At 36.4% G+C, this 24566-nt stretch overlaps 1 protein-coding gene across 5 annotated transcripts in view; it reads left to right on the top strand.

The window, feature by feature from the left end:
- THEMIS (thymocyte selection associated) overlaps positions 1–24566 on the top strand; it is a 227920-nt gene that overhangs the window by 187893 nt on the left and 15461 nt on the right. For 3 of the 5 annotated variants that reach the window (XM_081526212.1, XM_081526210.1, XM_081526213.1), the window contains one exon: positions 16901–17054. In XM_081526212.1, coding sequence (XP_081382338.1) covers positions 16901–17054 — 154 coding nt within the window. The remainder of the gene's footprint in view (positions 1–16900; positions 17055–24566) is intronic. The other 2 variants (XM_081526215.1, XM_081526211.1) reach the window with 1 other exon arrangement.

Here is a 24566-nt window from a genome sequence, read left to right as displayed (position 1 = left end):
AAAAAAAGATAAGAGCTATGATAGTTTGTGACAAAGTCTGTCTGAATGTGGTGTTGACTTCTGGTCTCTTCTGTGATAAGAGCCTACCAATCTCAACCTGAAACCCCCAGGGAGGAGATCTATGACAATTGAGTTTTGGAGGATCTATCTTTTAATCAGATAAGGGGAGTCCAGAGGCAGACTCTTCCTGCATTTGCTATTTTCCAAGTACCTACAGCTCAAAATAATCAATATACCAAAGCAACTTGTTTTGAGGTGGCATGCCCTAAACTCCTGTAGTCATCTTTTGAAATTATGTGTTCTGCTATCAGTCAGTAGGAAAGAGCCAAGAAGATAAGGACAGAGCCTGACTTCCAATTTACTCCCTCAGTCACCATCACACCCTTGACTAAGAAGATCCTTTTCACAAGGTCCCTGTGAGAATATTCCTAATCTATCCCCCCTATATAAAATAGAGGGGTTGTGTGAATTTCCCTATGAATGAATAGTTACTAATACTGATCCCTCTCAGGGATATGAATTTGTTATAGGTATAAATAAAAAAATAATTAAATTTGAAAATGCAGTGACATTCTCTACAACATTGCAAAGAATGGATAAATTCTCAATTGCATATGTCACTGATCATTGAGATAAGCCTTTTATTCTAGAATTAGTTTATGATCTATTCATGCACATGTAGTTGGAGAGTAAAATTCTCAAACCTAACACATTAGTCAAAATGTCTCAAGGACATATGTATAAAAGAGGTAAAATTGAATGTATTTACATAGCTCTTTGCCAAGAAAATGAAAATGTTTTAAGTAAACACTCTAGGAGCTGAGATGAGATGAGAATACTTGAGATATGGGTGGCATTTGAATTCTTCTTACTTGGCTCCACTTGGAGAAACACAATACTCTGAAACCTTCACTGGTGCATTTACCAGCCTGTTGGGGTCCTGAAATCAAGAAAAGGTGCCAACTGTGATCCTGAGAAACCCAGTGTAAGCCTAGAGTTTATGTAAATAGCCATTGTCCCAGAGATATGCATATCATTTGAAAAACTAAAAACCTCTGCCCGTGGAAGTCTCTTTTCAAAGAGATATTTAATCCTGGAGCCATGGAGTTCTGGCAGATTTCCAATATTCTATTCGAGTACACAGATGTAATGTCACTGCTTTGTAAGCAATGAACAGCTAGACTCTGTAAGGTACCTGTGAAGAGTCAGGGAAGACTGCCATCTGGTGGGAATGTAAAATTACTACTGAAATACAGTCACAACCTCCCTGTTGCTATTTGCTTACAACCTAACTTTTAAAGCAAAAATGAAATGAAGTTTTACTTTATTTTCTTAAGAGCTAAAATTTTAAGGCTTTTTTCAAATTTTTATTGGAGTATAGTTGATTTACAACTTTATGTTAGTTTCAGGTATACATCAAAGTATATCAGTTATACATAACACATGTATCCACACCTTTATTTTTATTTTATTTTCTAAAGTTTCGATTTTTTAATGTGGACCATTTTTAAAGACTTTATTGAATTGGTTACAATACTGTTTCTGTTTCCTGTTCTGGTGTTTTGGCCACAAGGCACGTGGGATCTTAGCTTCCTGACTAGGGATCAAACCCACTCCTCATGCATTAGAAGGCCAAGTCTTAACCACTGAACTGCCAGGGAAGTCCCTCTATACACTCTTTTAAATTAGTTTCTCACATAGGCCATTATGCACCAAATATTTCAGTGAATATCTCTAAAAGATACAGATTCTTAAACAATATTGTTATATTCCTGACAACATTAGCAATAATGCCTGAATGTTATTATCAAGTTAGAATTCAAATTTGCCTGGCTGTCTATTAAATGTTTTCTCTAAATAAGATGTAAAGATTACAATTGAATGACATGTTTTAAAGTCTCTTTTAATCTATAGATTTCTTTCTGTTTTTTCTCAGTTTGTTTGAGAAACTGAATTAGTTCTGTAGTTTTCTACAGCATGAATTTTACCAATCGTCTCCCTGTGGTTTCAGGAGTGGAAATACTTTTCTTTTGCCAGTTAAATGGAGCAATTGTGTAGAAATTGAAATTAACTGTGATATTTTAGTTGTTTACCAAACACCTTCTCTTTTTAGATTTCTTGTACTTCACATAGGATTTCTGTGTATCAGTTTTTCCCTTGGTCTACCACATGCTATATAATCTTGTTGCTGTTCAGTCTGACTCTTTGCAACCCCATGAACTGCAGCATGCCAGGCTTTCATTATCTCCCAGAGTTTGCTCAAACACATGTCCATTGAGTCAATGATGCCATCCAGCTATCTCATCCTCTGCCACCCTCTCCTCTTCCTGCCCTCAGTCTTTTCCAGTATCAGGCTCTATTCCAGTGAGTTGGCTTTTCATGTCAGGAGGCTAAAGTATTAGAGCTTCAGCTGCAGCATCAGTCCTTCCAATATTCAGGGCTGTTTTCCTTTAGCATTGACTGGTTTGATCTCCTTGCTGTCCAACGGACTCTCAAGAGTCTTCTCCAGCGCCACAGTTCAAACCCATCAATTCTTTGGTTCTCAGCCTTCTTTATGGTCTATCTCTCACATCCATACATGGCTACTGGAAAAACCATAGCTTTGTGTATAGGGATCATTGTCTGCAAAGTGATGTCTCTGCTTTTTAATAAACTGTCCAGGTTTTTAATACGCTGTCATAGCTTTTCTTCCAAGGAGAAGCGTCTTTTAGTTTCATGGCTGCAGTGATTTTGAAGCCCAAGAAAATAAAATCTGTCACTGTTTCCACTTTTTCTCCATCTATTTGCCATGAAGTGATGGGACCAGACGTCATGATTTTAGTTTTTTGTATATTGAGTGTTAAGCCAGTGTTTTTCATTCTGCTCTTTCACCTTCATCAAGAGACTTTTTCATTCTTCTTTGCTTTCTGCCATATAATCTAGATGAAATATATTGTAGACGTCATGCATTCTAAGATTGCTTTGCCTGTGAGTTGGCTTCCTTTGAAGATCTTCTTCTGACATGTTTTCTTATACATTGTTAGTTGACTCTTGAAGCTTGGAAGATTCAGATTTGATTTTTTGGAAGGACTACTCCATAAAGAGTGCTGTGTATTTTTATCAGGAGGTACATAATATCTGGTTGTCTTTTGTTTTTATTTATTTAAATTTTTTTTATTAGAGTATATTTGCTTTACAATGTTGTTATTAGTTTCTACTGTATAGCAAAACAAATCAGCTATATGTTTAAATAGCCTCTCTTTTTTGGATTTCTTCCCATTTAGGTCACCACAGAGCATTGAGTAGAGTTCTCTCTGCTGTATAGTAGATTTTGGTTTGTTTTTGTAAAGTTGGCAGCTGTTTATGATCATTGTCAACTCAAATTATAGAGCAGTTCTGGGTCACCGGGTCTCGCTTCTGTTTTAAGAGATTGGATATCCCTAAGATGGGACTCTGCCTAGGTACATGGTGGCACCCTGGATTTCAGGGAATTGCACTGCACTGCAGATTTGATAAACCTGATCAAGGTGTTTGAAAACTCTGTTTTCTAGTTTAAATAAAATCAGATCTCTCAAAATGGACAATTCTTTTTAATTACAGAAAAAAACTGTCAACATAAGACTCTATCTGCCAATGCAGGAAACAGAAGTGCTGCAGGGTCAATCCCTAAGCTAGGAAAATCCCCTGGAATAGGAGATGGCAACCTGCTCCAGTATCTTGCCTGAAACGTTCCAATGACAGAGGAGCCATTGGGCCACACTCCATGTGGTTGCAAAGAGTCAGATGTGACTGAGTACACACATAATACAAAATAAAGATTATATTACAAAGGACACTTAAAAGAATGAAAAGATAAGGTACAGAGAAGGGAAGACTATTTATAAAATAAATAAAGAATATTAAAAAAAGACTTGTATTCAAGATATATAACACTTACCAGTCAATGACAAAATTACAGACAGCACAATACAGAAAACAGGCAGAACAATTGAATCATTGTTACTCGCAAAGTACTAACAGTTACTTCACAGTGACCAATACAACATTGAAGAGATATTTAATCTCACTAGTCACCTGGGAAATGTAAATTAAAACCACAGAGAGATAGCACTATAGATTCATCGAGTGGTTAAATAAAAAGACAGACAGTATCAAATCTTAGCAAGAATATGAAAAAACTGAATCTCACATACTCTGTGAGACTATATTCTGGAAAATTGTTTTGCAGGATCTACTAAAGCTAGGCATATACATCCCCCATGACCTAACAATTTTGTGCCTACAGAAATGTATGCATATGTGCACCAGAAATAAATGTATATACATGTGTACAAAGAGACATGCATCAGAATATTTATAGCTGTGTTATATGTAATAGGTAAAACCTGGAAACAACTCAGATCTTCTTCAATAGTAGAGTATACGAATAAATTTTGGTATATTTGTACAATGGAATACTCTCTAAACTTTTGGATAAGAAGAAAGAATCCAGACACAAAAGAGAATATACTCTGTTATCCAAAATATGTAAAGTTTCCAAACAAAAAAGAAAACTGAACTATGCTATTAGAAGTCAAGGTAGTGGTTAGCTTTGGGGAAGAGGAATTGAAAATGTGAGTGGGTTGAGGCATGAGAGAGTTGCTAAGTTGCTATTAATGCTCTATTTTACTTCTAGTATTTCTCCATCAGCCACATTAAAAGGAAAAAAAAAATTAACCAGTCAAACCCATCAAGATGTCAGCCAAAAAGTTGAAATTATCAAAAAGATTGAAATAAGGGTTTAGAAACACTCTGACAGCAAATTTCACAGTATTTTATGCTTTGTTATGTGACATTAGCAACTGAGAAAATGAAACCTTAGTGATTAACAATATATTTTAAAACTTAGCAATAAGAATATGCAGACATTTGTCTATAGTTTTTCAGTGCTGTTTATAATTATGTTATTCTAACTCTAGTACTTCATTATACTTAAAAGTCACTATAATTAATGTTAACTTGAGTTTTTCTAATAGTTGTAAGGGAAAAAATTACATATTATTGTGTAAACTAGTTCTTCCTAAAAATGGCTAATGTAACACAAAGAAGCAATACAGTGACAAATTAAAACAATTTCTTATTATGAAAATAATCTTATGTATAGAAAAATGCTTAAGATTTCAATATGCTAGTACATGTAAGAGGCATAGAATATGGTGCCTGAAACTTAGTAAGCACAAAATAAATGTTAGCTATTATTATTATTTATTCAAACAAATGACTCAGTGAGGGAGATTTTCTACAAAGTTGTGTGAGAGTTCAGTTTTTCCTGACATGTATGTTCATTTGTTTTGCTAGATTGTGCTTCAGTAATGGAACCCGTGAAGTATTTTTTAATGCAGTGGAGAAGTCATGATTCTCTCCCTTAATGATGTCTTTAATAAAAGCATTGCTTTATGGGTGAATGAAGTTCAACTAGTTGATAGAGGAGCTCCCTTATCTAGAATTTTTAAAGTGATCCTACAGGAGGCTTAGAGTGATAAATCCACATATGAAATGTACTCCCAGTGTCATTATATACAAGTTACTATAGCAAAGAAATTGTAGCCAGAAGTTTACAAAGTTCTACAGGATGTTTTGAATATGGTTAATTTATAGAAACAAAAGTAAAAAATGTAGTAGGATCCTCAACTTACTACACTTTGCAAGAGGGGAATGATTATGGCATTCTTTTGTGCCATATAAAGATTTATTTATGAATTATCTGATGGCAAGTTATTTTTTCCAAAACTGAAGATTTAATAAGATTTATTTCACAATAAGTCAAGTGTTCAAATTTGCCTACCTACTCCATGATTCCAATTGCCTGTTGGTTGTCTATAACCTAGAGGAATACATACATACACACTTGAGCTGGCCTTTCAATAAAAAGGACAAAAAATAACTGAGAATCACACATAAGGCATATTTTTTAAAGGATGGTTTAAAAATATTTCTGATGCTATGTGCTTTAATTCCTGAAAACAGCATACAACATATAAAACCTCTCATCTTACAAACTTTAAAAACTTAGAAACAAAATTTTTAATCATTTACAAACACTTCCAGAGAATTTCAGTGAGTTTTGAACACAGTATTTAAAATCTTAATTAATTGACAACTCAAATCTGTTTGGGTTTTAAAAAACAGTTGTATGTTAGGAAAGATAGGGTATTACTAGCTGTACTACATTACTTTGCACTACATGTACTACATTATCTTTGCAAAATTAGTAGATTTTTGAAATATAAGCATCATGATTTTGTGAGAGCAATGAACAATGTACTTTTTCCATTTAGATCAATGTATTTTTATGAAGCACTACTTTTCATTAGTGACACCCACTTAAACTCAGTGTATGAATCAACTTAATTATGAAGGAAACAATTGAATTGCTGTATCACAAAGTGTTAAATCAAGATTTAAAAAATAATGAAAACTATTCCACCGTTTTTCTCTGTATTATTAATAAATGAAATAAAATTTTGCTTAAGATATTTTTACTTCAACTTTATTAAATTTTCTACTTTGTTTTATAATCATATGTTGTATAGTAAATATACATAAATTCATATGTATTAGTAGAGTACATATGTAAAATTTTGTGTATTTGCACATGCATCCCCTGGAGAAGGAAATGGCAACCCACTCTAGTATTTTTGCCTGGAGAATCCCGGAGACAGAGGAGCCTGGTAGACTACAGTCCATAGGGCTGCATAGAGTCAGACGTGACTTAGCAACTGAACAACAACAACAAAACACATGCATCACATTTATGCTTAAATTTTTTATTATTAAAAACATACAATCAGAATGGTTTAAAGGTCACTGATTTAGAGGTTGGTAGGAAAGAGAAAAGATGATGAAAGAGATGAGTGAATGAGGATCCAAGAGAGAAGAGAGTACAGTGTTTCTGGAGACTGGGGGGAAAACATTTTTTAAAAAATGATGAGGTGGGTAACAGAGTTATGTGCAGCAGAAAGCTCGGGAACCATGAGGTCTGAGGAAAGGCCATGGGATTTATGACTGATGATTAGAAAGTTATTGGCGAAAATATTTTTAGTCAAGTGGCAGGTACAGAAACCAGATTCTATGCAGTAAATATCAGTTAATACATGAGTAGGAGAGAAGGAAAAGGAGCAATAAGAATAGTCCACTCTCACTAAAGTTTGGCAGAAAATGAACAAAGCAATGGAGAGGCAGAGGCAGAGAATAGTGTGGAAGTGGGTATAGTAATTGAGACAAGGAAAAGGTGGGAAAGAAAGGGTCCCAGTCAGAGAAAGAGGCTCATACTGTAGAAAGTGGACGGGACATTTTGCAAGTCAATGAGGAAGAAGAGAGATTAACTGACTTTCTAAGAAAAGACAAGGAAAGCTGTGGAAATTGATTTCATATAGCCATGATCTCATTGAATTAAGTGATTAAATACCATTCTATGATTGAGGAATGCCAGGTTGCAACTTGAGCTTGATAAAGGAGGGAAAGATTTTGAAACATCATCTATGGATGCCTCAGAAGAAACTGAAGTAGAGATCCTCAGATTGCTGAGCAATACAGAGGACCCGATGTCACCAGGCAACATGAACTTATGTCAGAGACAAATGGGAAAATTACAAGACTTAAAAAAAAAAAGCAAACAACTAACAGCAATGAGCAATGAGCAATGAGCCACCTTTCAGGAAGTGAGAGAACAGAAAGTGACTTCTAGGAATTGGCAAAGTGAGTGGAATAGAAAATGAAAATCTTAACAACCACAGTGAGAAAACTGTTAACATGGGTTCCAAGGATCCCTTGGGTAGGAAAACAAGTGAGATAAGGAGGAAGCTAGAAGGAAAAAGTGAACTGCAGACTGAGAGGGTAGAACAGGGCTAAGGAAGAGTGCGTGCAGAGGAGAGTGCTGGAACCCAAGATCTGGATGATGGAGAAACTCTGAGGGACAGTGGGATCCGAGTTCTAACTGTACTTACAAGAGACTTAAAAAAAAATGAGTAGAAAATAAAGTGCTACAGAGTCATGAAATGTTAAGTCCTGTGATGTCATTTTGGTAGAGGGATAGCAAAGAGCAGGACAGGAGCTGAAGAGAACATTGTGAGCAAAGTGGCAGGGGATCCTAGAGATGATGGAGGGATCATGCCAAGATTGTGTAAGAAATTTAGAGACGTTGTTGGATGGTGGTACGAGAGCATGCTTTATAAAGGGCATGGAGAATGGGGTGTATGAGCAGGAAGAGGTCAGAAAACAGCCTTATGGGGAAAGGGTTTCACAGAATTGTGGCCAGGCTTAGGTGAGGAGGTGGGAAGCAGCCTTTGAGGATGACATCCTGTGTTGGGCACTCTTTCCCAAAAGCATGATATTTTTACATTTTAGCAGCACTTTGGTGGCAAGAGTGCCATTTAGCATTTCATAGAATGCAAATACCTGAAGAAATAGATAAATCATACTCATCAAAGTTGTTGCTGGCTCAATTAATAGTATAGCAATGTTTTAAATCAAGTTGCCAGGATGGATGCCTTTCAAAGACCCATGTGAAAGCCTGCGTTTTAATACCCAGAAGGTTAAAATGTTTCAAATGTAATTTTTAAGAAATGAATTTTAAATTCTTTTTTTAGATACAGAACTATTGTATGGTAGACTGCAGTTCCCATCTGCCATCTGCAGCAAGCCTTGCTCTGCTGGACATTTTTCAAATGCTATTCGTATGTCCACTGATTCAAAACTAATTTCACCAAAGACTAATCTAAACAAAAAATGTGTCACATAATTTATGTTTCTGGAATTTCTGTTTCTCTAATTCAAAGTAAGATTAATTTTCCTGCCCTTTGGCCACAAATTGCCCTTACAAAGTTTAAGAGTTAGGATTTTCCAATTAAAATAGTCATGAAAGTTATAATTTCATAAATGTTATAATATGAATTAATCATCTTAAAACTTTCAGGAAGGCCAAATAAAGAAAAAGAAGAAAATATATTTCTACACAAAGAGCTATTCCTGTGTTCATAATAGTAACACTGTAAGTAAGCCAACTGCTGTATTTTACAGGGAATGCAGTTGTCACAATCCCTCTAAAAACAGCAAACGCTTTTACATGCCTGTCCATTATCTAACAAGTCTAACATCTTTGAGGGCAGCCAGACTTCTCATTTATTTCCTTAAGAATAACAAATGTATAGAGTAGCTGTCTCTTCTGACCTTATTTTAAAATAAAGGTATGTTGGTCAAGCATTACCTCAAGTTTCCATTTCATCTTTGGCTTAATTCATAGAAAATTAGAGTGGCAATAAGTAGATTGAATTGAGTTTGACAGAACAGTGTGAAGAGGTTCTCTGCCTGAGACTCTGGAGGGAAATGCTTAAATTTCTTTCAATCAAAGCATATTATTATATTGAGTTCTTCCTGCACCTATAAACTAGGATTTTATTTTTATTTTTTTTGCCAAGACAGTGGCCAAATAAACATCAAATTAAGATGGTGGGACGTGTAGATGTCAAATTGTCTAGTTGCCAGTTTTCGGCAGAGGAAAGAGAGAACGATGCAATGAAATATATGAGTACTTATTAACTTCCTTTGGTACATAATATGTTCTGGAAACAGGTCTTTGAAAGTAGGCTTAAAGGTTTAAAGTAGGCTTAGTAATAACTGAAGGGTTTCTTCCCCAGAGAGCATGGTGTGCTTTGTGATATATGATGCATGATAAAATCTCTAATTGTAGTTCCAAGAGGGATAGACTCATTTGGATCTGGCTCCAGCAAGTAGTGGAGGCCAGCAGGAAGTGGAGGGCCCCGAAGGGCAGAGATGGAAGACTCTCATCTCTTATCAAGGTAGCTAGGGAAGCATATACAGACATCTTTATTTTCCATGGGCCAGTTGTCTCTTTTCTGACCCAAGGGAAAGGGCAAGGCAAATAGAAAACCCCAGCTCTTTTAAATGTCTAAGTTTCTGGGCAGTCCTTGGAGCAGGCTGGGATAAGAGGGCTTGGTCCCACCTGTTAACCACAATTAGGCCCAGTAGCATCTAAATGTCAAGACACATGTGTGCACTGGGACTGTTGCTGAGGCCCCCAGTCAGCTGCCAGCTCAGAGTCTGGCCAGTGTGATCCCAGGGGACAAAGAAGGAGTGTATGGTACAGGAGGGAGGAGCCCTGGCTAAGGAGGGCAAGCGATGCCAGCAAGGGGTCTCAGAAAGGCCAGAAAGGCCACAGCCTGAAGCTCTGGGAATGGAAGGGAAGGTGGGCTTCCAATGGGCATGCATAACACAGGCCTGGGCAACCCCCTTGCAAACAACCTAAGGCTGGAAGGGACTGAAAAGGTTTCGGAGATGGTTTGTCTTTGGAATCGGACAGAGCAAGCTCAAAAGCATTCTCTTTCAATTGGTACAGAGAATGTTTTCTTTGCAGAAAAGACAGTTAATTTGTGTAAATGGATGATTGTATGAAACTTCAAATTATTGTCTGAAAGAGAGGACTATTTATATGGATGATCAACTTTAGATTATTTTTCAGTTGATACTCTTGCTTATTTAAATATTTTCCTCAGGAAAAAACCCAAACATTTGTCTCCATTTAATTAAATCTTTATAGTGCACAATGAGAAATTTATTACTTTTTCCAAACCACTTGATAACCTTCTAAATTATTTATGGTGATTCAACCATAAATGAACCAAAGAGAATATGCACATACTAGAACACAGACTACACAGAGGATTACATGTTCTCCTGGAGTGATAATTTAAATGTGCATAGCAAACCTATATGTCTTGTGATTAGATTTTGGTCTTTGCTTGTTTATTTTAATGTATAGGCTCGAATTATTGTTACTTTTTTGTTTAAAGTAGAATTTAATTCCGAGGAATAAAGTTCATGAGAAATTTTTTCCTAAATATTTCACATTTGAAATTTCTTCTCAAGTATCTCTTGAATTCACTACCCTGAAATGAAAAAGTACAGGCAGTGTAAAAGAGAAGTTATTTATATAAGCAGAGAAGGAGGTCACTTTTTTTAGTCTGTTAAAAGAATGATTGATGTTTTTGCAAAAGAAAAAGTAAAGTACATTAACTGGGATATTTCATGTTATTTTAAATGTGGATGATGTTTAGTTCCTGGGCCAAGAAGTCCCTATGTGGCTTTCTAAGGAAAAGCAAGCCTTATTTGCCCTTGGGGAGAAAAGACACAAGTGAATATAATCACAAACTGGGAATCTCAATGAATTGTTTGGAAAAGGGTAATTTTTACCCAACAACATGGCCTAAGGTATGAGATAAAAGGTAGATTTGAAAAAGTCCTTCAATTTTTTTTCCATGGATATCTGGGTTAACTTTTTTGGGACAGTGTTTATTTGCTCCTTTCTTTGTGCATGAGAAAAATATCCAATATATTGTAATTGGATCATTGCTTTCAGCAGGAACACTAAAAGCAGTACTTATACTGCAAGCCAAGAATAACATGACAAATAATTTAATAGTCATTTTATATTAGCAGACAGGATGCTAATGACTCATTTCTAATGACAAGTTAAATGGAAATTACACAAAATTAACAGGATCTATTTTTGAAGTACTATAGAGTGGTCACAAAGGCCCAATGACTGCCAGTTCAGATTTATCTGTGTTCCTCTCTATTCTTTGCACACATCATATTTTTCTCATTTTTCTCGGACTTGATCTTCAGGTTGAAAGCTTGACATCACTGCAGCAGTGCCAAACAGAGGGTTTTATTTCTTCTATTATTGTTAGGCCACAATTTCATGCCTTGGGAATATGGGGCCACTGTTTATACATACTCAGTTCTCGGGTTCTCACTTTCCCTGACATCACCATTCTTTGATTTATAATATCCATAGGTAGTGACTGTCTAACGTGAATCAGAGAAATATATGAGATGTTACATAACATGGTGTTTGCAATGATTGCAACAGTAGGTTCATTTAAAAGCACAGGATTTGTGATGTGTTTTTTTAATGGATAAAAGAAGTTAAAATACGTGCGCCTTTCAACTATATAATAAGCTTTACTATTAAGAGTGAGTGGCTATCACTCAAGATGTGAACATACGACTATGTATTGGCCATCAATAAGCTGGCCTCTTTTTCTTTAAAAGTCATAAAAAATTGTCTGTATTTTATTCATGCATTTCTTTGTTTAATTTATAGTTATTTAATACTATATTTAAATGCCAAAATAAGGACTAAAAGTAGTTAAGACATCATCTTTATTTTCAGTGGATTTCTATTTTAATCAGAAGATAGATATTAGAAATGAAGCTAACTGTTGTTTGATTGTATTTGTGAAAATTGCATTTCAGTAGAAGTACAGATTTCTCAAAGATTTGGGAAAAATGTTGCTAGCTAAAGACTACATGGTGATGAAAAATGTGTAGGAACTCCAGACTTAGTAAAAGTAATGAGGAAGCATTTGTGAAGAACATTCTAGGTGAACGAAATAGCAGAGTCACAAGACGAGAAGGTAGAGGGGTGGGATTATAGAACTAGAAGGCTACTGGACATAAAGAAAATAGAGGCATCAGCAGATCTGAGGTCCCAATGAGACCCAGAAATAGTCCTGGGGACAAAAGCACTCTTGGAAATGAGAACATTGGATGGAGTAGAGAGAGACGCTGGGCTTGAGGGTGGGAGATTAGTGGGGAAAGGAGGACATTTAGTGATTTTGAAAGCGGAAAATGTTCAGGTAATGTCAGATTTCAGATGTGACTCTGGAAGTGAAAGGCGAAGGAAGAGTAATGAAAAGTTTATTTGTAATAAGGAGATCCAGTCAGGGTGCTGAAAGGAATATTTGTGTAGGTATGAGCATCACTTGGGATCATGGGGCTTGAAGAGAAATAATCCAGTCTTTTTCATGGAGAATGAACTGTGACTAGAGATTAGTGGACAGATGGTACCAACAATAAAGGAGACAGTGCATAGCTGGATGGCAGGAATAACAGAGCAACAGGGATTTTTTGCAAGGAGGTAAGGACATCCATTTATTCAATCTTATACTCATTTAAGGGGAAGGCATGGTAACCCACTCCAGTGTTCTTGCCTGGAGAATCCCAGGGATGGCAGAGCCTAGTGGGCTGCCGTCTATGGGGTCACACAGAGTCGGACACGACTGAAGTGACTTAGCAGCAGCAGCAGCAGCAGCAGCAGCATACTCATTTAAGGGGAGGGCATAGCAACCCACTCCAGTGTTCTTGCCTGGAGAATCCCAGGGACAGGGGAGCCTGGTGGGCTGCCATCTATGGGGTCGCACAGAGTCGGAAACGACTGAAGCGACTTAGCAGCAGCAGCAGCATACTCATTTAAGGGGAGCACATGGCAACCCACTCCAGTGTTCTTGCCTAGAGAATCCCATGGATGGGCTACAGTCCATAGGGTCTCCCAGAGTTGGACACAACTGAAGTGACTTAACACACACACAAACTCATTTAAAATATTCTACACACCAAATTAACATAAGCACTAGGGGCCAGAGCATCATCAACCTGAGGGTATCTAGGGTATGGAGGAATAAGCAGCCATTGTCATTTGCAGTGGAAATGCTGTCCTTAGTGAAGAATGGAATTTTAGTCAAGGTTGGAAGGTGGAGACAATGTTCTGAAAGAAAGTTAAGTATGTGGTGAAATTTGCAAACCACAGAGCACAGTTCTGAAGGCACAGTGGAAGAACTTGAGAGATACGAAAGGAGAGAAAGCCACGGGGTAGAGCGAGAGGTGGGAGGGTGGGGGGGTGGGGAATTGGTGCTCAATGAAGAGCAATTGGCACTGAAAAATGGAGCATTATGGGAATTTTACTGGACCACAAAATCAATACCTGGGGATGGTTTGAAGACTCGGGGACCTGGAGGGAAGGGCTAAGTGAACAGGATTTAGAGGACGTGGCAGGTTAATAAACCCATGGCTGATTCATATCAATGTCTGGCAAAAACCACTACAATATTGTAAAGTAATTAGCCTCCAACTTAAAAAAAAAAAAAGAGATGAGTACCTCCCTTTTCATTCAGACCTGGGAACAGGAGCTCAGCTGCAATAACTAAAGCAAAGAAGAGCTTGGAAAGCTTCACTGGGCTTCACTAGAAGAGATCAAAATGTGGGTACTGTTTCTAGCAAAGTGGAGTTTTTAATTGTTGAAATGCTGATATACAAAATGTTCAACCTGCCCAGAGGTTTACACCAAGAATCTCCAGGCTTTTGTAATAAATGACCCATTCTGATCAAGAGTTCATTTTCTTTCCTCAGCCTTTCATGTTAAGCTTTCAGGTTTAAGAATTTTATTTAAATTCTGCATTCTTCTCTGAAGTCTGGGATATACATTAGTTACATAATTTGCATGAATTTTTCTAACATTTTCTCCTCAGTGTTTTAATGTCGTCAATTGAATTTGATATGAAAAAGCAGGAAACTGCATTCCTTCTTGAACCTAATATACTGCTTAGTACTTCTCAGTACTAAGTACCATGATTTAATACTCATCTTAACTTGAGATAATAATATATTTTCCAAAGTATCTAACTCAAAATCAGGAAAGTATTTTTTTTCAAAGCTATGAGGTACTACAGGCTTGAAAATAATTTTAAAAATTCATATCAAGTGATGGACTTAGCTTTTATGGGCTGTGGATGAGTCAAATATAAACAAGTACAGTGGCTTAATTCTAGTTAATAAATATCAATATTCAAGCTGTGATCCTTTGAGTTGTCCCTATAGTACCATCAGGATTCCATCTTTTGTCATTAAATTGGCCAGGCTTTTTGGCAAAGGCTTTGGCCAGTGTTAGCATCAGGAACTTCATCTGCAATGAGGGAGCTGGTGGACCAGACCCAGAAGGAGGTCTAGCCTCACCCACCACTGCTGCCCCTGACGGAAAGAAGTAGAAGCAAAGGAAGAAGAATCTGAAGAGTCTGATGATGACATGAGCTTTGGTCTTTTTGACTAAACCTCTTTAGTAACACATTCAATACAAAGCAGCGCCCTTAAAAAAAGAAGAAGGAATTTGAGAATTATCAACAAATGGCTAACTGTACTCTTCTAATTCTCTGCCTAAATAGTTGGCAGAGATCTAAGCATGGATCCCCAGCTTCCAGGATCCAATATCTGATGATCTGAGGTGGAGCTGATGTAATAATAATAGAAATAAAGTACACAATAAATGTGATTCACTTGAATCATCCTGAAACCACTCCCCCTCACCCTCATCCATGGAAAAATTGTCTTCCATGAAACCAGCCCCTGGTGACAAAAAAGTTGGGGACCACTAGTTTAAGAAATTATAGTTGAACAACTTAGAGTCTGTGACTATTTATATTTATGTTTATATTCTCACAATGTTCCCAGTATCTGGGATACTAAATATAAATGGTTGTTGGATGTATCAGTTATCTATTGTCACACAATGCTGTTCTCTCACCAGAAAAACTTAGTGGCATCCAGATAAAAACACATTTTTCATGAGGCTCTGGAATTCAGCTGACCTAAGTTAGTTTTAGCTGATCTGATTGGGTTTGACCAAATATTTAAGACTCTTCTAGCCATTAGTTATCTTAACCAGGATGACTAGGGTTGACCTGACTCTACTTTCTGTCCTGTTCAACCTGCAGAAGGCTAGTGTGAGCATGTTCTCACGATGTAGGGGAAGGACATCAATGAGTAAAACCAATTGTGCAACCATTTTCAACTCTGTGTCACATGTGTCAATTTCCTGTTGGTCTAGCAAAAATCACATGGACAAATCAAAAGTCAGAGTAAGAAGGCAGTGCAAAATCATACAGGAAGGACATGGATACAGAGAGGAGCAAGAATTGGGGCCATTGGTACAACTGGTCCGTTGAGTGAATACATGGATCAAAGAGTGATGGAAGAGCACTGGACTAAGGGTTGGGAGACATATCCCTGAGGCTTGGCACTCTTCATTCTGTTAATTTGGGTATATTGTTTAATTATGATGGACCCTAATTTCCTTATTGGCTCTTCCTAAACTTTAAAAGCCTTTGATTGAAGCTTTTAACGAAGTTTTAATGAATTTAATGCTGTATACAGTCTGTAAGAGGAACCTAAGGAAAGTTGTTCATTATCCTACTCTTCAGTGAACCAAAATGGCTAGTGTGGATGGCCAAAATTGATTGGCTACTTTTGACTCCATGAATCTCTGAATATTTTGTAATCATATTCAAACTGAAAAACTTCTAATCTGAATTTCAGTAAGGAGCAATGTGCTGAAATTCAATTTCTTATTTAAATTGAAAATTCAATTTAGTGCTTGCTCCTATCTGATGATTCTTTTGAAGCATACAGTATGTCAGGACAACATCAAACACTATGACATTTCTTATATGTGAGATGTGTTTTAGAGTCCATTGATGTTTTACCTTAATAATTCATTGTTATGATGAATTACCATTCTAAAATTGACTAGAGGAGCTTTGTCATACTTGGATAATGTTGATAAAAATGTGGGCTATTTTAAAGTAAATATTGTGATGAGTTTTATAATATAAAATGTGCAGATAATACAGAAGTGAAACCTGTTCTTCATTATACAATAAATAATTATGTAACATATAATGAAAGTCTGCATTACTAAATTATTAAGAATAAAAATGAAGTAAACAAATATTTTATAAGCTTCATAAGAAGAAAGTAATGTACACAAATGGGCTTTGAAGATAATATTCTGTGTCTGAGAGGACTTGTCACTTGAATCACTTAGATTGCCTCAAAAATTCAACACCTAGATTACCAGAGTATATTGATGAAGATATAATCTGTAACCCACTTTGACATATGGACTGTTTGATTTCAGATATACAGAAATAACTCGCCATATGATAAGTATCCTTGTCATACACTGGTAAGCATTTATTTTGGACTGATAATTTACTTGTAAAATCAATCACTCTGGTCTGTGTCATTTCAGAGTGTCCACGTAGACAGATCCAAGAAACTGTACTCAAATCAAGCTTGTCTGGACTCAAAAGTACCAGCTGGTTGTCAAAATGATTTGGCTGATCTGGAGAAAGAGAAGAGAAAGACTGAGGCAACTGCAGTAACAGGTACCGATGCAACCACAGGTTGGTTAAGCCACATGATACTGGTTTTAACTGCCTTTATGACAAAGGTAAAATGTACAGCTTCTTATTACCATTTTGTTTGGAATATATGACTCAGTCAAAGCAACAGCCCTGACCTGTGAATCTCACTGAAACTTAGTTTTAAGTGAAGCATAATATTAAACACTCAGATTGACAAAAGATCTGTTCATTTTTTGCTGTTACTAGATTTTTCTTCTCATTTATGATTTTCATGCCCAAGGAAGTGTTTTTATTTTAATATTGCTTGTATTATCATGACAATCATATTGCTAAATGTTTGCTAGATTTAACAAGAAGGATTAATAGCTTGAGAAGAGGTCAAGATAATTGAGATGCTTTTAATTTTAAAAAGTGTCAGATGAGTAGTCTAATGCAGACTTGAATTATAATAGTTTAATTTATAGAGACAGTGTTCTGATATTTTTCATCTCTACTGAAAGCAAAACAAGAGCAAATGGACTTGTCAAGAAGTTGATAGCATTCAATTAAGTTACCCAGACTAACTTCCATATTGTGGAAATCTGGGATAAGTTAGCAAGGGAAATGAGAATTTTCTTTCTTGGCAATATTTTTAAACACACCAAAGAAGCTCAATTTCTATTACACTTTATCTTTGAAACTTCACATTTCGTTTATAGAAAAATTGAAACTGTAATTATGCTTAAGCATATGGTTTGTTCTTTTTCCCTCCTTATTTGATTTTTGTAGCCAGCACTCTTTTTTCCTCCAAGGGCATGTAAAAGTCAAAATACTAGATATAAAGTCTCTGAAGTGTTTCTGCTCAAACTCTGACTGTGCAATCTGGGTTCTTTCATGTAGTTAACTTACTGGCTTCTGACACTCCTATAAAAATATCCCATAGAGCTTTTCTTATTACCTTTTCATTGACTCTTTCTGAATGATAAAAATGAAATTCTGTAAAGGGCTTTGAAAACCATGCATATTGCAATTCCTCCAAATTTCAAATACTAACCAAGTGTGACTATAAAAGAAACAACTACTGCAGTGAAAATTGGCTGCAGTGTGCTGAGTCTCAGGCTATTATTAATTCATTGGAAACTGTTTTTTTCCTTAAGATTATGGATCCTAAAATGTACCAGATAACACAATTGCTGAGATCAAATTTTTTGTTTTAATCATTGAAAAACTTATTATCTGATCTTCCCCTGTGTGTGAATCTTCCTGGGATGCTATATGACAGCTCCAGGTTTGTGCTGTGAATGAATCAATGCAGAGTATGATACAGACCAGGGCAGGAACTGCTTTGAACTTATTGCCTGTTAGTGGTGGTTTAAGAAAAAAGAGGACCTGGAATTAAAGTGATGGTCCTAGGCAAGTGAGACTTACTAACTTTACTCAAGAGAGTAAAATGAAATCTCCTTTCTTACATTAATTTCAACAAGGATTTATTTAAAAACTACACAGTATGTGTATCTGGGCAATATTTTCACTTGCTTTCCCATTTGAAATTACAATAAATTGTAGAGTCTATCTTCATCTTGAATTATAATTGTATGACAGTTCCATAATAAGAATACAAAAGTAAAGCAGAAATATAATTCTTCAAAATTTATTTTTGTCTTGTGAAACTTAGTACATTTTCTCCAAAAAGAGAGGCTCTTTGAATCTGTGTGTGTGTTAGTAGCTCAGACGTGTCTGACTCTTGCTACCTCATGGACTGTAGCCCACCAGGCTTCTCTGTCCATGGGATTCTCCAGGCAAGAATACTGGAGTGGGTTGCCATCCCCTTCTCCAGGGGATCTTCCCAATTCAGATATCAAACCCAGGTCTCCTGCATTGCAGGCAGATTCTTTACCATCTAAGCCATCAGGGAAGCCCCTTTGGATCTATACTTAAGATTTACTGTACTTTGAATGAGTAGCTCATCTGTGAATATTCATTAACTACCTGATAGTTCAGGATGGACAAATCATACTCTGAGTTTTCTCCTCTTTTTAAATTTTAGACACAAGTCAGTCATTTCCTAAATTATCTTTGGATAAGAATGGCAGTTTTAGAGTCTCGGCAGCATATCACAGAGAAAACAAAGCAAAACCAAACAAAACCTTATTAAGACAGGGGAGCTGCTTCTCCAGTTTTGCTCCTTCTGGATACCCAGACCTTCTTCTTTCAGTTAGATGAAGTGGAACCATTTCAGATCTGTATCTAATAATTATACTGAAGGGAATTATTTATTTTGAAATTCACTACAGACAACTAGAAGAGTCGCTCTGAATGGCTGAACACATTGTGTAATGAGAGTTTGCTCTGTTGCAGCCAGGAGCACAGGAAATTTCTACCACAGGATCGGTGCTGTCAGTCCCAGCTCCTCTTCACTTAAGAAACTGACGAAAATACCTCACCAGATCTCAAGGGTGACCTTCCTCTCTGGATCCTTGATTCGCTCTGGCTGTTCAACAAGGCCCATATCTTATTTAGGGAACATCGTTATTAAGTCTGCACATTGTTTTGTCCCTAAATTACCAAAAGAACAGTTCTCTGAAAGTAGGATGATTACGTAGTTAACTTTTGGATTCTGAACTTAAGACTAATGTTAAACATTGATTACTGCATTCACCAGCTGTGTACCACAAACAATTTGCTAACATCTCTATCTCTTTATTTGTAAAACTGGGTTAATAATAGTGCTCTACTACAGGCTATTTCAATGACTACATTAGATAAAATAGGTTAAAATTAGTATGCCTGCATTTTAAGCTGCTTCAGTCATGTCTGACTATTTGCAGTGCTATGGATGGTAGCCGGCCAGGCTCCTCTGTCCACGGGATTCTCCAGGCAAGAATACTGGAGTGGGTTGCCATGCCCTCCTCCAGAGGATCTTCCAAACCCAGGGATTGAACCTGCATCTCTTAAGTCTCTTGCATTGGCAGGCAGGTTCTTTACCACTAGCACCACCTGAGAAACCCAAAGTGAGTATAGCACATAATACACTCCAGTTGAATTATGGCTATTATAATTAATGTCTGCATATTTATGAGTTGATGGCTAAGGAAAATTTTGCCTCCTGACAGTATGTTTTGCAAAGTGCTGGCTCTGAAAACTTGATATGGCTCTTATAGTCTCTGAGTTTCTGCCCGTAGTATTTCCCTTTGAGAACTCTGTCCTCTTGGGAATTTCATGGCCTCTATGAATCTTATGTACATGGAAAGTGATTAGAAATCTTTTGGAGATGTGTCACTGAATCCTCTGAATCTTTGAAGCAATGCGATCCTGCAGAGACATGGAAGCCTTGAGCCTCCCTAAAGGACCCCTCCCTCTCCTTACCTCAGCTGCAGTAGCTCAAAAACAGCACAGTTTCCCTGGTTAATCAGTGACAGCACTATTTTTGAAGAGATGACATGTGTTAAGTGCAAACGTTTGTTTTGAGCTACTTGTTTCACGTCCAGTTTCCAGGGTGGACTTGCATATGGAAAGTTTATTGAGAAGTGCTTTGTGGAACAACACATAGGTTGAGGAATGAAAGCAGGTCTAGACAGACAAGTGAAATCATAATAGAGTCACAAGGAAGACCTCAGATGATGGCACAGGGAACTGTGGAACTGGTGTGGCTCTTCTGAGTTGTCCTGTGTTAGGACAAGGGAGCCAGGTTTTCATGGCCCCTGCTTCAGTCCATCATTGGATTCAGCTGCCTTTGGAAAGGGGACATGACTCTGGGCAAGGTGGCTTCCTTCAGCCCAGGGCAAAGTTGTTTGGTATCAGAGGATTATCATTTAGTTGTGAGAAGGATCTGGTTATTGTGTAGGTCACACATTAATTGCAGAGATTGCTTCTGGTGATCTGACTGGCTAAACAGAAAGACGGTTTTCTTTTTTCCCCTTTATATATTTGGTTTTACCCTACGTAAATGTTCTCTATTGAGTGAATTTTATACTATTCTGATCAATATTCTCTAATGGAATTTCCTTGCTTTTGAAGCTCCAACTATATTCTAATTATCCTACATCTTTATATTAAACCCAAGCCACGACTCATCCTCTATTAGTTAGGCTTGTCAAGTAGTGAGAAGATCCCTGGGCCAGAAAACCAAATGCAGGTACAGTAAGGTCTAGTCCTAGCGCTGTACATCCTAGCCGTACAGCCTTTCACAGGACATTTCATTTTTCTGAACTGTATTTTCCTCATCAAAATATGAGATGCCCCAGGTAATTTTGATGTCCTTTCAGTTCTAAAAGCATGTGATTAGACGGTCTTTCTGATATCATAGAGTCATGACACTATGATAAGTTAAGACTTTCATCTCTAAGTTAAGACTCACATAGAAATGATTCACCACATCTAGAAACATACGGTAAATTAAACAGAGAAGAGGAAACAAGTTTCATGGAAAAGCTCTTCATTAAGGTCATGGCAGAAGCTAGAAAGAAAGAATGAATTTATAAGACGATAAAGAATTCTTTATATTGAGCTTTAATTCAATGTTAATGTTTACTCTAAACTTCAGATTTTACTTATATGTTGGGAATCAAAGCATAGGAACTTCTCTATAAAACTATTTGAGAATTAAACAAGGTGAGGTTTCCATTTTAAAGACCTTGACTGAATAACTGAATATATGTTATTTAGAGGTAGGTATTTTAGAAATAATAAAATATATCCTTGTTTCTCAATTTTATTAAATGCAGAGTTCAATAATTCATTGTTATTCTAGAAATATGTAATTTTAAGCACAATAATTACTTTTACTCCTAAAGACTAGAAAATCATTGTTTAAGATATCGGATAATTTCAAACTGGTAATCCAAAATCTGGTATATCTTTTGTCCTTCTACTTAACATCAGTGCAGATTTTTCATAATATAAACAAAATAATGATACCAGTAGAATTTCTCTCACGTTTCCAGGGAACACTGTTTTCAGTTTAGAAATACTGACAGCCTAAAGTAAAACATTATAAGTCTGCTCTTCCTTTTATAGCAACGTATTAATATTACCCTCTTTTTGGAAGGTTTAAATGTTGAAGAATATACTGGAAGGAGAACCCACAGTCATTTCCTTCTTTGAACAATTCTGAAACATCATTTCCTATTAGGCAGTTGTGTGAGTACTGACAGCCTTGCCCCTCTTCTTCCCTAGAGATTAATTTATTTCCTGCAATGCTTGCTCTTCATGGAAAATCTGACTCGTCAGCCTTCACCAATGGGAGATCTCATCAGCAGAATGTTAATTATAAAAGCAAAACTATATACGATATTGGAAGGGAAAACAGTTCTCCAAGCAATGCAACCTTTTTGTTTTCTTTTCTGTCCACTTCATTCTCTTCTCAGACCGTGCCTGAGTAGGAACATTATCCCCTGGGGAAACATTCTGCGAGATGATAAGGTATAGAGGAAATGTGTAGGCTTTGCCACCAGACAGACCCAAGACTGAATTCTAATTCAAAGAATGTAGAATTTCTTTGGGATTTGGTTTCTTTATCTGTAAAATAAACATAAAAATGCCTGCCTCATATGAAATTATATAATGAGACTGGCACAGAGTGGACACTAGAAAATTATTCATATTATCATAGCCTTCGTTTAGCACCTACTGCATATTGACTGGTGTGGCATAATAGTAACCATGTCAACATGGTAATCTATTAGAGATTTGAAGAAATATATCTTTCAGCTTTAGGAGTTAGGCATATGAGACGAAGACACCTTATTGAGATGGCCTGTTTGAAGTTTTACTCTTCATTTCCTTTCTCTTCTCATCATCACTCACACTTTTCATGATGCTCACTAGATACTTGTGAACTTTTTTTTTTTTCACGAATCAGTTCTTAAAAAATTAAAAGGTGTTTGCTAATAGTTTTAGACCTATCTATTCAGTTTGGAAACTGTGTTTGAGTTTATTAAAAGTTATTTTTCTAAAATTGTCAATTTCTGTTTGCTTACGTCTCAGAAACAAAATTTTGGTGAATTAAGTCTTGAGACAAAGAAGATTGTCAGCAAAGATGATGGCAGCAAAGTAGAGATAAAGTTGAGAGATACAAAATGAAGAAACAAAATCAATTATTTTAAGTCCAGGATGATCACTCTTTCAGTAGTATGATTACAATTAACAAATCTGTTTAAGTATATTCACTTTTTTTATTGTTTCCCCCACATGGTTTTATAATTTGTGTATAACACTAGAAAGAAAACCAATTAAAGCAAATGTATCATTTTTCTGTGATAAAATAGGAAAAGATGTCACAGTGTAATGATAACTGAGAGCTGATACAGGGCTCCTACAGCAGACAGAAGCTCTGTGCACAGAGTAAAGAAACGTACTATTCTTTCACATAGCAAAATAATATTTTTCTTAATGACCAGTGACAGTATCTTAACTTGGGTAGAACAAGGGATTGGATCTGTATGTTGATCTTTGCCTTTGACCTTTATAGAGTCATATGCACATCATTAATTGATCCTTTTTAATGGTAAATACATTTTTTGAAACTATAGAGTTTTCTTAAAAATAATGAGCTTTTGAGCCTCTCCCCAATTTCCTAATTTTCCTTACTAATAAATTCTAATCTTATCATTTTAAATTTCCTTTCCCTTTTATTCCTAACCTTTTTTCTTATTGGCAAAGGACTTTCTTTTACCCATTATTTCAATCAATTCTGGTTTTTATTTCATTCACAAAGCCCATCTTTAATTTGGCCAATAAATTAAGCAAAGCAAAAAGGAATAGATGACTTTGAAAATGTGACTCAGTGAGTCTCTAAGTCTTTGTACATAAAATGGTCATTTAATGAGCATGTTAAAAATACATATTCTTGGAATGTTCTCTCTCTAGTAGTGTTGACAACCTCTGGTGGGTCATATGCATCCCATTGCCTGTTATTGTACTGCCCTCAAGCTAAGAATATTTGTTTTTTCATTTTTAAGTGGTTGAAAAATAAAAATATTTTCTGACGCATGACAATTATCTGAAATTCAAATTTCAATTTTTATGTAATGTTTTACTGCAACAGAGCCACACGTATTCATGTGCACGTTGTCTGTAGCTGCTTTTGTGCTGTAGCAGCAGAACTGAGTAGTTTTGACCAAGACCATATGCAAAGCCTAAAATTTTTATGATTTGGCCCTCTAGAAGGAAACTTTGCTAACCCCTGCTCTAGAGAGTCTGATTCAGAAGTTCTCAAGAAAGAACCATAATTGAATTGATTGCAACATGTTTTTAGGTGATTGTGATACTGAGGTCTGACGACACTTTGAAAGGTAATACAGTAGGAAAATTATGAACAACCTGCCTCTTCTTCTCCCCTTCTCATCACCTACTCCACCAGCAATTCCTATTGGCTTTATCCTCAAACAGTATCTAGAATTTATCTTTTTTTTTTTTTTTTACCTAGTTCACTGCCATCAACTTAGTCCAAGCCATCATCATCTTTCATCTGGATTCCTGCATTGGCCTCCTAACTAGTCAATCTGCTTCTGCCCTTGCCTCAGTATCCTCCATTCTCAACAGGCCAGCCAGAGTGAATGTGTTAAAACCTTA

This window comes from Giraffa tippelskirchi, chromosome 9 (assembly GCF_054371585.1).
Source record: "Giraffa tippelskirchi isolate mGirTip1 chromosome 9, T2T-mGirTip1v1.2.pri, whole genome shotgun sequence".
Classification (NCBI taxonomy): Eukaryota; Metazoa; Chordata; class Mammalia; order Artiodactyla; family Giraffidae; genus Giraffa; species Giraffa tippelskirchi.
The sequence above is the reverse complement of the archived record's forward strand: the minus strand, read 5'-3'. Positions and strand labels throughout refer to the sequence as shown.